General features: G+C 38.0%; 1 protein-coding gene across 1 annotated transcript in view; it reads right to left on the reverse strand.

Annotated features, from left to right (window-relative positions):
• HECW1 (HECT, C2 and WW domain containing E3 ubiquitin protein ligase 1) overlaps positions 1-14769 on the reverse strand; it is a 384473-nt gene that overhangs the window by 162950 nt on the left and 206754 nt on the right. Inside the window, exon 6 of the mRNA XM_006900196.1 lies at positions 4408-4550. Coding sequence (XP_006900258.1) covers positions 4408-4550 — 143 coding nt within the window. The remainder of the gene's footprint in view (positions 1-4407; positions 4551-14769) is intronic.

The raw sequence follows: 14769 nt of genomic DNA on the forward strand, positions 1-14769 counted from the left end.
CCTAAAGAGCACCCTGATTGCCCTTACTTCAAAACAGACTTGTTTGTTCCTTTGGCACTTATGGAATATTTAGAACTATTCTCCAATATCATAATTCATAGTTATCAATTCTTCTATCATCTCAATCCAATGTACAACTTTTTTAAAAATTTATTAATTTTAATGAACATTTACAGAGATTTTGGGTTTCCATTCATTCATTCATTGTCCAATGTGCAACTTTTAGGTCTATAGAAAGTAACTGAAAATATCATTGCTGAGTAAAGTGCACCTTAGTCTTTAAACAGGCATCCTTGCTCTTTAGCACCTTGGGGAAGTCCTTGACAGAAAGATTTTCCCAATGCAACATGTCTTTTGATTTCTTGAATGCTATTACCATGGGTATTAACTATGGATCCAAGTAAAATTAAATCATTGACAATATCAATCTTTTTTCCACCTACCATGATGTTACCTACTGGTCTAGTGATTAGTATTACTTGTTTTCTTGATATTAAGAATTAACTAACATGAATGCTTTGATCTTCTGGAGCAAGTGTTTCAAGTACTTTTCACTTTCAGCAAACAGATGAGTCTTCCTCCAATCCTGACTCTACAATATTCTTCATATAATCCAATTTCTCAAATAATTTGTTCAACATACAGACTGAATAGGTATGGAGAAAGCATAAAAGCCTTATGCATGCCTTTCTTGATCTTAAATCATGCAGTATTCCTTTGTTCTGTTTGGACAACAGTTTCTTGATCTATGTACATATAGGTTTCACATTAGAACAATTAATGTTCAGGGATTCCCATTCTTTTCACTGTAACCTGTAATTTTAGACATAATTTGTTATGATCCACATAGTCAAATGTCTACATACTCAATAGAACACAAGTAAACAGCTTTTTGGTATTCTCTGCTTTCAGCCAAGATCAATCTGACGTAAGTAATGTACCATATCCTCTTCTGAATCCAAAGGAGTTTAATTTCTGGGGTTCAGTGTTGATGTACTATTTCAGCCAGTTTTTAATCAATGTCAGTACAATTTTATTTGTGTATAATATTTCTCAATAATTTCACAATTTTTTGGAATGAGAACAAATACAGATCTCTTCCAGTTGGTTGCCCAAGTAGCTATCTTCCAAATTTCTTGGCATAGACTACTGAACATATCCAGGGCTACATCTGTTTGTTAAAACATGTCAGTTGGTATCATCATATCATTTCCTGGGACCTTACTTTTTGCCCATCCCTTCAGTGCAGCTTAAATTTCTTCCCTCACTACTACTGGTTCTTGATCAGATGTTACTTTCTCTAATGTTTCAGTGTGGATCAATTCTTTCTGGTTTAGTGACTCTGTATTCCTTCCATCTTCTTTTTTAAATTTCCTTATACTACCTCTTATGAAATTAATCACCATTGATCTATGCCCACTATTACCCAATCTTTTCAGACACTAGATCTTTCCTAGCTCTCTTACCCCCTCTATCCACACACCAAATTGTGACCCTGGGAATTCTATACCTCCTCCCAAACCCACAGGCCCACTCCCCACTCACCTTTTCTCTTTTAACATTTATGCATATCTTACTAGTTATCCTTCTATTTTCAAAATAATGGTATTATATGGAATTTGTCCTTATGAGTTAATTCACACAATAAAATGCTCTTCAGCTTTTCCTATGAAACACAGTATTTTTTTTTTGGAAAATTTTTTACATTTATTTTCTTTTTCTCTATGTCTCTGGGAGTATGACTAATTTATATTGTATTGGAAAGAATCATAGTGAATCTTCTCTGAAATATTTTGATTGTATTTTTTATTTTTTTTACTTTTTTAATTTAATTTAGTTTGTTTATTTTTCATTTCAATGAACATCTACAGAGATTTTGGAATTCCATTCATTCATTGTTGCATGAAACACAGTATTTTTTAAAATCATTGTTCCCGAGTGCTGCATAATATTCCATCCTGTATATGTTCCATAAATTCTCAATCATTTTTTGTTGGTGGACATTTGGGCTGTTTCCATTTTCCTACTAATTGTGATAAATGCTTCTATGAACATTGGTGTACAAATCTCTGTATCTCAGTTCTGTTTTCCTCAGGGTATATTCCTAGCAGTGAATAAGTGTGTCTTACGGAATTTCTGTATTCAGCTTTTTGAGGAAACATCAAATTGCCTACCAGAGTGGTTGTACCATATTAAAATCACACCAACAGTGCATGAAATTTCTAATCTCTCCATATCCTGTCTACTTGTTGCTCTTCTAAACTGTGCCACTGCCACTGGGATGAAATGGTATCTCAATGTGTTTTTAGTTTGCATCTCTATTATTGCCAGTGATTTTGAGCATTTCTTCATGAATTAGTTGGCCATCTGAATGTATTCCTTTGTGAAAAGTCTTTCCATGTCTTTTGCCCATATTGTTATTGGGTTATCAGAGTTTGCAGTTTTTTGTTGTTTTGTTTTGGTTTTGGGGTGTTTTTTTTCCCTTCTGGAGGCCCTGTAGTATTCTTTAAATTTGTTATGAGATCTTTGAAATGTCACTGTTAGAAGCTTTTCCCCCCAGTCAGTAGATTTTCTTTTCTACCCTACTGGGGGAAAAAAGAAAAGATGCACACAGGGACTCAATCTTCAATCTTCTTTTGATGCTTCTAGCATCATTCTAGATATTGTCTTTTAGTATGACTACTCAATACTTGAATTTGTTTGTTCAGTTATTTGAGCTTAAGAAATCCTAGCATGTTTTCCCTATTGATTTTCTAACTCCAAGTCTTTGCATATTTTGTCTTCTTGAGCCACCATTGGAAATCTGTTTATCTCTTTTATTTATGCATTTGTCGCCTTTGGTTTGGCCTCTCTATGTCTTAGTGCAATTTTCAGTCTCTTCTGGCATCCATTTTGGTCTTTTCTATCTTTCCTGTGTTTATCATGATCTTTGACTTTCTTCATGGATGATATCCTTGATGTCATTCCACCACTCATCTGGTTGTCAACCATTGTTAATTGTTGTTGGTGCTATTTGCTGTTGATTTAAGTACAACTCATAGTGACTGTATGAACAATGACTCTGAGCCTTGCACTATCCTGAATCAATCTCATCATCTCCAACATACCTGAGCCCATTGCCACAAGTCAGTGTGCCAATCCATCTCATCTAGAATCTTCCTTTCCTGCACTGACCCTATAATATTTCAGGTATGATTTCCTTCTCCAAAGAGTAGTCCTTTCTGGAAATATGCCTAATATATATGAGATGGAGCTTCAAAATCCTTGCCATCAAGCAGAAACCAGGTTTCATCCTTTCCAGGACAGATTTGATTGTTCACGTAGCAGTCCATGGTACTCTTCTCCAGCACTACAAGTCAAAGATGTCTATTTTTCTTCTATTTTTCTATTCTGTCCTTAGACACTGTCATGTGCATAGCAAGCAATTTAGAAAACTGGTCCTTCACAGTAGATTTTCCCAATGCAATTCTTCTTTTGATTTCCTGAATGCCAGTGCCAAGAGTTTTGATTGTGGTTTTGAGTAACATAAAATTATTAACAATCTCAATCTTTTCTCCATCTATCACGATGTTGCATATTTGGTATGGTGGTGAGGAGGTGGCTTTCATAAACAGAATTTTATTTTCTTCATCTTGCTAGAAGAGGAATATTCCTGGGAAAGGGATATCATGCTTGGATAGGTGGTGGGTGAGTGAAAGAAAGGAAGTCTTTCTACAGGACTGACACATTGATTGCAGCAATGGGCTTAAGTGTGTTGAAGATGGTGAGGATGGCACAGGAAAAGACGGAGCTTAGATCTATTGTTCATAGAGTCGCTATGAGTTTTACTAAGACATTGTAGTAACACAGCATGTCATCTTGTTATGGATTGTCACAAACTATTAAAACCTACAACTAAGCTATAACTGTGAATAAAAGAATGTTCTTTATAATAAAGCAATATTTAATTTCTACCTGCAGGTAAATATCACTCTGAGAATTTATTTTAATACTATGCTTTAGCATTTTTCACTCTTATGCATAAGTACTTGTAATACACACAACATATTAAATGCTGTGACTCTAGCCACATTATAAATGGGGAGAAATTATGGAGACATAATCCATTGTTATCGACTTAATTTGACTCATTGTATTCCTGTAAGACAGAGGAGAAAAGTCCCACAGGGCTGTAATCTTTTGCCTAAGCAGACTGTCATATCTTCCTCCTGCTGAGCAACTAGTGGTTTCAACCTGTCAACATTTTGGTTAGTTGCTGAGTGCTTTTACCATACAGCTCCAAAGAGATATAATGACACCATTTTTGTTTGAGCCTTTAAAAGACTATCATTTCAGTTTACAAGGCTCCATTGGGCCTAAGCTACTGTTTTAAGACTAGAGACTAGGAAGTCTGGGTTACAAGTTTACCCTATGGCGTGTCTCTCCAGGAGTCTCTGAACTGGCATTGACAGCTTTCCCAAAAAGCGCTTGATGATAGGACGGCTCTTGGCAAACTTGTCTTTCACCTCAATTTCCAGCACATCAGTAGGCAAGGACACAAAGCTGAATTGCTGCAATGAAAAATATGTCATGTCAATTATCTTGTGAGGTGAGAGGATTGGCCAGGTCCCAGTCCATCTGCCTGGGATGATATAATTTTAAGATACACAAGCTGTAATATATAACAAGATCCTAGAAATTCAGTGGCTTCTGTAAATAAGATGATAGGCAACAGTGAGGCATTGCCAACCCAAAAACATGTGGTTTAAATGCATCATCTGCTTCTTGGGAGAAAGATGGGCAAACTCCTCCCATGTGATTTATATCCCCTAAATATCTACTCGAGGATCAATTATGAGTCAGTTCTGACTTGACAGCACATAACAACAACAGATAAAAGGCTAATCCCTGAGACACAAGAAATAAAAATCAGTATGCCTGTCATGGATTGTGTATGTCAAAAATATGTGTCAGTTTGTTTGGAGCACGACCTCCAATATTGTGTGATTATTCTCTATTTTGTGGTGCAGAATCTCTGTCTGTGCTTAATAAAGCAAGAGTAGGTTATATCTGTTACGCTAATAAGGTAAGATTAGGGTGGGATGTATCATCTTTTTTAAATCATTGCACTTACTCAAGTGACAACACTGCTCCTACAGAAGGGGAGTTGCCCTGTGGTATGGCCTGCATCATCTTTTATCTTACAACAGATATGAGGAGAAATAATTGTCCAAAAGGACAGACCACCAAAAAGAAGAGCCAAAGGGGGAGGATGTCATTTGGAACTGGGGTTAATGTGCTGAGTAGCTCCTCAAACTCATTGCCATTGAATCAGAACTGATTTCTAGCTAAATTTCCACAGGCTGTAATTACACAGGTCCATCTTTCATTCTCAGAGCAGCTGATGGATTTGATCCATCCATCTTTCCATTGTCAGTTCCGTACCAGAGATCAGAGAACCTCCTAAACCGATGAAAATACTGATGCTAAGCCATTTGGCAATTTCCAAGAAATATTGGACCCACAAATTTAAAAGGAGGAAAGGACTATTTTAGAGCCAAAAGAGAGGAAAAAACCTTTCTCTAAAGCTAGTATCTTGAGTTCATACTCGCAACCTCCCAAAATGTGAGAAAATAAATTCCTGTTTATGAAAGCTACCTACTTGGGGGATTTCTCTTATAACAATACTTGATAACTAAGATGATACCTTAAAAAGGTAACACTCAAATCTTTAGCCAACCTAGATTAAGTTTTATACATTTAAAGAAAAGCAAGCATAAACTCAACTATAATTAAAGAAATTCACTTTAAAACCACAGCTCAATACCTTTTTCAAGATTCGAATTGCAGAGATTTCTAACAGTTTGATGATTATTGCCCTACACCATCCAAGAGGGCTCTTACCTTGTGTCAATTACAATATTCAGTCACTCACTAAGCAAAATAAGCATGATCTTACTTGAGTTTCCTTAGAGAGCTCTGGTGGTGTAGTGGTAATGAGTTACCCTGCCAATCCAAAGGTACATGAGTCAAATCCACCAATTTCTCTGTAGAAGAAGATGGGCAATGGCATCCTATGTCATTAACTGCCTCTGAAAACCTGCTGGAGGGCCAGCTAAGGGTAAATTCCTACTTGACAGTACACAACTAATGTGAAGAGAATAATTTCACATTTTCCCCCACATCAAAGATATTGCTTCTAGATATGATTGGAATCATCTGCTTCTGTGCAACCCATAGCACCTTTCTACAAAATTAAACCCTCTTTTCAAATATACAAACTCTGACAGTAATAAAGTTAGCAAGTTCAATGGATGAATGGATAAAGAAACCATTTTATATTCACAGAATGGAGTACTATGCAACACTGAAAAACAGCAAGGAATTTAAAAATTCTACATAATAAGGATTCATCTAAGGGACATTATATTAAGCAAAATAAGTCAGTTGCAGAAGAAGTATTATGGTATAAGAGCACTACTCTAAAAAGATAAGGAAAAGTTTGCACACAAATAAAAGGAATGAGAAGGGAAGAAGAGGAATGTAAAACTTAACAAATAAGTTGAGTGAAGGGAAAGGCAATACACACTAAGAATCTTATCAGACTCTGTAATCAAATAATTATATTAATCAATTGGAATTACTATTAAAAGTATGTATTAATTATTAAATTGTAATTATAATGCTATAAAACAAAATATGTATGTGGGGCTTAATGAAAATGAATATTTGTGAACTTTTGTTGAAATAAAAAGATATGAATAAAAGCTCACACACACAAGCTGGGCAACAGTTGAAATACATGAAGAAATGTTCAAAATCCCTAGCTCTTAGAGAGCTGCAAATCAAAACAACTATGAGATATAATTTCACCCCAGTAGGAATAGCAAAATTTAACAGAACAGCAAACACTGGCAAGGTTGTGGAGATATTGGAACCCTTATTCACTGTTGGTGGGAGTGTAAAATGGTGCAACCACTATGGAAGGCTGTATGGTGCTTTCTCAAAAAGTTGCAAATACGAATACCATTTGACTCAGCAATTCCACTACTGCATATACCCTAAAGAAACCATAACTGCCACCCAAACAGATACATGCACACCTATGATTATTTTGGTTTTGTTCACAATAGCAAAGAGTTGGAAACAACCCAAGTGCCCATCAACAAATGAATGGATAGAAAAGCTGTGGTATATTCATACAATGGAATACTGTGCTGCATTGAAAAACAAGGAACTCATGAAATATTACACAAAATGGTTGACCCTGGAGGACATTATGCTAAGTGAAACATCTCAGTCACAAAAGGACAAATATGGCATAATACCACTGTTATAAAAGAGGAATGACTGCTTTGTCCACTATGGTGAAGTGACCAATGACTTTGTTATGCTGAAAGGCTGTGTGGTAGGGACCAAGAAGCGAGTGCTGACTCTCCGCAAGTCCTTGCTGGTGCAGACCAAAAGCCGGGCTCTGGAGAAGATTGATCTCAAGTTCATCGACACCACCTCCAAGTTTGGCCATGGCCGCTTCCAGACAATGGAGGAGAAGAAGGCCTTCATGGGACCACTTAAGAAAGATCACATTGCAAAAGAAGAAGGTGCCTAAGTCAGGACTAGATGGAGGGGTCACAATAAAAAATTATTTTCCAGTAAAAAAAAAAAGAGGAATGACATAGGGGTTGGGGAGAGACTGAGAAAGAGAGGATAAATAATGTATACTGCATTGAAAGAGATGAGGGAAAGAACTGTTTAAAATGAATATATGATTGGATGTTATTGTTATGACAGGAACCCAGAACAAAGGTAGCATAGTGGAGTGGACTTGGGGGAGAGTTTGAATAATGAAAGAATTTTTTCTTTTACTTTTCAAAGAGAAAAGCTAATTGGAGGGGAAGAGTGGGCAGAGAGAAAAGTGCAACAATGAATGAATGGAAATCTAAAGTCTCTGTATACATTCATTAAAATCAATTAAAGAAAACCCTTAAAAATAAAATAAACCTCAGAAGGCAGAAAAGAACAGGATAAAAGGATTACTGGAAGCAATAACACAGGGAGGAAGTGGGAAGAGTGATGTTACAAATTGGGAATTGTAGTCCAAATGTCATAAAACAAGATGAATGGTTGGTTGGAGTATGAAATTACTCTGTCAACTTTTTCTCAAATCATAATAAAAAGGTTTTTCTAAATGGAATAAAAAACACAAAAAAAACCCCTGCTAATTTATTTGTAAGATAATTTTTTATCATTGTAAAAGACTAATTAGGAAGAACATACTATGTCTGCTAATATTTGGATTACTGCAGGATGGTCAAGGGATAACTAACCAGCAAGTGTCAATAACTTAAGAAGATACAGACTTTTATTTCTCATTCATGTTTCTGTTGTGGGCTCTGTTCATCCATCCTTCAGGGAGCAAAACTGATGTAGTAGCCACCTCTCAAACTACACCACTCATATGATGAAAAGAAATCAAGCTCTAGAGGTTCTACAAATAAGCACCCTTTGCAAGCACAACCTTTCAGCTAGACTGGGACATAGGCCCTAGCTTCTCTCAGGGATCTGGAGGTATGGTGCTGCAGTGGATCTGAATAATAAAGAGCAGAAATATAGACAGCAGAAGTATTTCCAAACAGCATTAATGACTTTTACACACTTCATATTGTAGCTCTTCTTTTCATTTAAAATTTATTTTAGCTAATTACCATAAAATTTCTTAACAAGGCCCTAAATGGTGACAGTGGTTAAAGTGCTTAACTCTTAACTAGAACGTTGGAAGTTTGAGCCTATTCAGAGTTTTCTCTAAAGAAAGATCTGTTGATCTACTCCTGAAAAAATTAGTTACTGAAAACCCAATGGACCTAGATACTACTGTGACACAGTGGTGTTATCATGAGTCAAGGTTCATCTCATGGCAACTGGTGATAATTGTATAATTTCTAAAAACTCATCACTCCTAATTCTGACAAAATTTTTAGGCTAAAAACTCTGGTGGCCTAGCTTCTTAGTTGCACTGCAATCCTGAAGGCACATGGTTCGAGACCACTAGCTCCTCTGCAGGAGAGGGATGGGAAACCTCCTCCTGTGTGCTTAACTGCCTCTGAAAACCCACTGGAGGGTCAGCTATGGTTTGTTTCCAACTGTATAGTACACAACAACAAAATTGAAGATCAAATTCAAGAATAGGTACATGTCTAAGAAGGTCTACTAAGAGAATCCATGCCCTTAACTATCCCAGGTCCTCAAATCTTTTGGATTTTGTCCAGCAATTCCATTTTAGAATATATTTAAATAAATCTTCTAATCTAATTGTTCAGAAATACAAGCTGGGTATGGAAGAGGTTATGACACTAGAGACATTTGCCAACGTCAGATGGATCTTGGAAAAAAGCAGAGAATACCAGAAGAATATCTATCTGTGTTTCATTGACTATGCAAAAGCATTTGTCTGTGTGGATCACAACAAATATTTGCTAACCTTGAGGGGTATGAGAATCTCAGAACACTTAAGTGTGCTTATGCAAAAGTTGTATTTGGGCCTTTGAAAACCTACTGGAGAATCAGCTCTGGGTCAGTTTCTACTTAATGGCACACAACAACATCAACACGGAGATTGGATAGTTTGCTAATACTGCAGATAAATGATACATTCTGGATTTTTATTGTTAATAGTTGCCCCACTATCTACTTATCAAATAAATTCTTACTCTTAATGGTTCTTTGTACAATGTTTAGAAATCTTATCCTGTACCATCCTCACAAGCTCCTCTGCTTAAGGCTATTGTTGTAGCCTCTATGTCAGTCCGTTTCATTGAGGAGTCTCTTCTTGTTTATGTACCTTTCCTTTTCCAAACGTGATGTCCTTTATTAAAGACTAGCCCCTCATAATAAAATGACCAAAGTGTTTCACAGATACATAATCTTTATGTCTACATGACACTTTTTTGATGACTGCAAAGAAGATGTGTATGGGAATTGGCCAGTTTTGCCCCTTCTATGATGTTGGAAGCAGGAGTGGCATCCACTTCCTAAATAACATGCCTCTGGAAACTCATTGAACTTTGAAAAATGATAGTTATTGAAAGGCTTCAGGCCTTTTGTTCATCGGGTTGCTATTAGTCATGTTTGACTCCACGGCAATCAACAACAACATAACTTGGATCAGGAAGCAGTCCTCAGAACAGAACAAGGAAACACTGCACAGTTCAAAATCAGGAAAGGGGGAAAAAAAAAACAAAATCAGGAAAGGAGTGTGTCAGGGATGCATCATTTCTCCATACCTTTTCGATCTATATGCAGAATAGATCATTTGAAAGCAGGACTTTATGAGAAGGAATGTGGCATCAAAATTGGAGAAGACTCATCAACCACCTACAATATGCAGATGACACAACTTTGCTTGCTGAAACTGAAGAAGACCTGAAGCACTTGCTTCAGAAGATCAAGGACTGTAGTCTTCAATATGGATTGAAGCTCGAGAAGACAAAGATTCTCACCACTGGGCCAACTAACAGTGCAACAATAAATGGAGAAGATTGCAGTTGTTAGCAGTTACAACTTGATTGGCTCCACAATCAACACTCTTAACATCAGCAGTCAGGAAATCAGAAGACAATTGCTTTGGGGAAATCTACTGTCAGGGACCTCTCCAGAGAGCTGAAAAGCAACAATGTCAGTCTAGAGACTAAGGTACGGCTAATCATGGTCTTTGAAATTACTTGTTATGCTTCAGAGAGCTGGATAATGACTAAGGGTGACAAAAGAAAAATCAATGCTTTCAAATTGTGGTGCTAGAGAAGAATCTTGAATATACCATGGACTACCAAGAAGATGAATAAGTCTGTCTTGGAGAGGGTGAAACCAAGTTTCTCCTTGTAGGCTAAGATTTGAAGCTCCGTCTCACATACTTTGGGCATGTGGCCAGTAGAGACTGGTCCTTGGAGAAGAACATCATACTCAGAAGGATAGAGGGACAATGCAGGAGAGGAAGACCCCAGATGAGATTGATACAGTAACTGGGGCAAAAGGGGTTGGTGTGTCTGAATTAGTGAAACTGGCTCAGGATAGGGAAGGACTCAGAGCTGCAGTACATAGGGTCGCTATGGGTCACAAGAGACTCAATGGCACATAACAACAACAACAACAACTTTAATTGTCCAGTAATAAGTTAGGTCCATTATAATGGGCATATCCCCTGCTCTATCCTGTGCCAATCTTACTGACTCTGATACACCTACTCCCATTACCCCAGTCACTGAATCAATCCATGTCATCAAGGATCTTCCTCTCCTGCACTGTCCCTCCACTCTCCCAAGCATGATGTCCTTCTCCAAGGACTGGTCTCTCCTTGAAACATGTCCAAAATATGTCAGATGAAGCTTCAGAATCCTTGCCTCCAAGGAACAGCGTGGTTTAAGCTTCTCCAGGACGAAACTGTTCATTCTCTTAGTAGTCCTTTGTACATTCAATACTCTTCTCCAATATCGCAGCTCAAAGGCATCAATTCTCCTTCTATCATCCATAGTAATTGTCCAGCTCTCTCATGCATAGCAAGTGATTACAGAGACCATGACCTTTATCAGGTGCACCTTAGTCTACAGACTGACATCGTTGCTCTTCAGCTATCTTTGACAGCAGACTTTCCCAGTGCAATATATTGTTTTTTAATTTCCTGACTGCTGGTGCCAAGGATGTTGATTGTGGAGCCAAGCAAACTAAAGCTGTGAACAATCTCAACCTCTTCACCATCTATCATGATTCTACCAATTGGCCTAGTGGTGAGAATCTTTGTTTTCTTGATATTGAGCTTCAATCCATATAGAAGGCTGCAGTCTTTGACCCTCTGCAGCACGTGTTTCAGATTCTCCTCAGTTTCAGTTTCAGCAAGCAGGATTGTGTCATCTGCATAACAAAGGCTATTGGGGAGTCTTCCTCCAATCCTGACGCCACATTTCTCATAGAGCCCAGACTCCCAGATAATCTGTTCTGCATATCGGTTGAAAAGATATGGAGAGAGAACACATCCCTGGCATACATTCTTTCCAATTTTGAATCATGAAGTATTCCATTGCTCTGTTTGGATAACTGCCTCCTGATCCAAGTATAGGTTTCACATTAGCATGATCAAGTGTTCTGGGATTCCCATTTTTCTCAGAGTTAGCCACAGTTTATTGTGGTCCACACATTCAAATGCCTTTGCATAATCAATGAAACACAGATATGCATTCCTCTGGTATTCCCTGCTTTCAGCCAAGTTCCATCTATCATTAGCTACAATATCCCTAGTACCAAGACCCCTTCTAAACCCAGCTTACACTTCTGGCAGTTCTCTGTTGATGAGCTGTTCCAGTCACTTTTGGATAATCTTCAGCAGAAATTTGCTTACAAAATTAATGAATGAAAATCCTATAAATCATAAGTCCAATCTGCAACTAATCAGTGGTATTTTGCTGTCTTTAGCCAATTCTTCATGAGGTCACTATGAGTTGTAGGTTAACTTCATGGTAGCTCCTCTATCAGTTTTGTATACTGTGGCAGCTTGCACATTGCTGTGATGCTGGAAGCTATGTAATTGATATTTCAAATACCAGCAGAGTAACCACTAATGAACATGTTTAAGTGGAGATTCCAGATGAAGATACGCTAGAAAGCAGGACTGAACATCCACTTCTGAAATAAGACACGTTGAAAACCATATGGACAAGGGAAGAACATTGTTGCATATGTTGTTGTTGTTATGTGCTGTCGAGTCGTTTCCGACTCATAGCGACCCTATGCACAACAGCCCTAAAACCTGCTCTATCTTGCGCCAACCGCACTGCCTCTGACACACCCATCCCGATTACCCCAGTCACTGAATCGATCCATCTCATAGAGGGTCTTCCCCTCCTGCGCTGTCCCTCCACCCTCCCAAGCATGATGTCCCTCTCCAAGGACCCGTCTCTCCTGGCAACATGTCCAAAGTATGCCAGACGAAGCCCCAGAATCCTTGCCTCCAAGGAGTAGCTTGGTTTAATCCTCTCCAAGATGAATCTGTTTGTTTTCCTGGCAGTCCATGGTACATTCAGTACCCTCTCCAGCACCACAGCTCAAAAGCATCCACTCTCCTTCTGTCCTCCCTAGTCATTGTCCAACTCTCTGATGCATAACAAGCGATTGCAAAGACCATGGCCTGTATCAGGCGCACCTTAGTCTCCAGAGAGACACTGTTGCTCCTGAGTACCTTTAAGAGGTCCCTAACAGCAGACTTTCCCATCGCGATACGCTTTTGTATTTCCTGACTGCTGGTGCCAAGAGTGTTGACTGTGGAGCCGAGCAAACTGAAGCTGTGAACACTCTCAATCTCTTCGTCATCCATCCTGATGCTGCCAATTGGTCCAGTGGCGAGAATCTTTGTCTTCTTGACATTGATCCTCAGTCCATACTGAAGGCTGCAGTCCTTGACCCTTCGCAGCAAGTGCATGAGGTCCTCCTCAGTTTCAGCAAGCAGGGTTGTGTCATCTGCATAACGCAGATTGTTAATAGATCTTCCACCAATCCTGATGCCACAATTCTCCTCATAGAGCCCAGCTTCTTGGATAATCTGCTCTGCATACAGGTTGAAAAGGTATGGAGACAGGATGCATCCCTGGCGTACACCCTTCCCAATTTTGAACCATGCAGTGTTACCCTGCTTTGTTCTGACTACTGCCTCTTGGTCCAAGTACAGGTTTCACATTAGCACAATTAAATGTTCTGGGATTCCCATTCTTCTCAGAGTCAGCCACAGTTTGTTATGATCCACACAGTCAAATGCCTTTGATAGCCTGTCTAGTTGGAAGGCACTAAAAATGTATCTGGGGAAGAGCTGTTTCCTCAATGTGGTGTCTAGCATAATGAAGCAGATGGAGCAAAGCTTTTAACCAATGAAGTGACTACTTTTTCTGATATTTTCTTCTAAAAACTGTGGAAAAATAGATTAAGACATTCATTAATAATTAGTTTATGGAATATATGAAGTATGAATGCAGGAAAATGATAATTCATTAAAAAATAAGAGGAACACAAAAGATTGACATCTGAGGCTTTAGTGAGCTGACATGCACTGTTACTGGCCATTGAATCAGACAATCATACGATTTACTATGACAGAAATGACAGACTAAAGAACAAGTTGACATTCTTTCTCAGAAAGATAATTTCTAAATCTATCCTGAAGTACAATGATGTGATAGGATACTATCCATATACATATAAAGAAATTCTGTTACTATAACTAGATTTCAAATCCATGCACCAGCCACGAAATCCAAAGATAAAGTAATTGATGACTTCTACCAAATTTTTGCAGTCTGAAATTGATTGAACTTGTAATAAAGATTAATAATTGGTGACTGGCATGAAAAAGTTGGAAACATAGACGAGGGAATGATAGCTGGAAAATATGACCTTGGTAACAAAAAATGTGGTTGGAGATCAAATGATGGGATTATGTACAATGAGAGTTAATGGCAAATATGTTTTTCAAAAATTATAAATGCCACCTACACACATGAAGTTCATATGATGGACTATACAGGAATCAGATTGACTACATCTGTGGAAAAACATGTTGGATAAACTTAATATGAACAGTCAAAAGCAGGTGAGGGGTTGACTATGGAACAGACTATCGACTACTTTCAGGAAGATGTTGTAGAAAATTAAAACAAGTCTATGAGAGAGATGCAAATCAAGACAACCATGAGATATCATCTCACTCCAGTAAGACTAGCAAAATTTAACAGAACATCAAGCAACAAATGCTGGCGA

This window comes from Elephantulus edwardii, unplaced genomic scaffold (genome assembly GCF_000299155.1).
Source record: "Elephantulus edwardii isolate Elephantulus edwardi_28Jun2011 unplaced genomic scaffold, EleEdw1.0 scaffold00276, whole genome shotgun sequence".
NCBI classification, from domain to species: domain Eukaryota; kingdom Metazoa; phylum Chordata; class Mammalia; order Macroscelidea; family Macroscelididae; genus Elephantulus; species Elephantulus edwardii.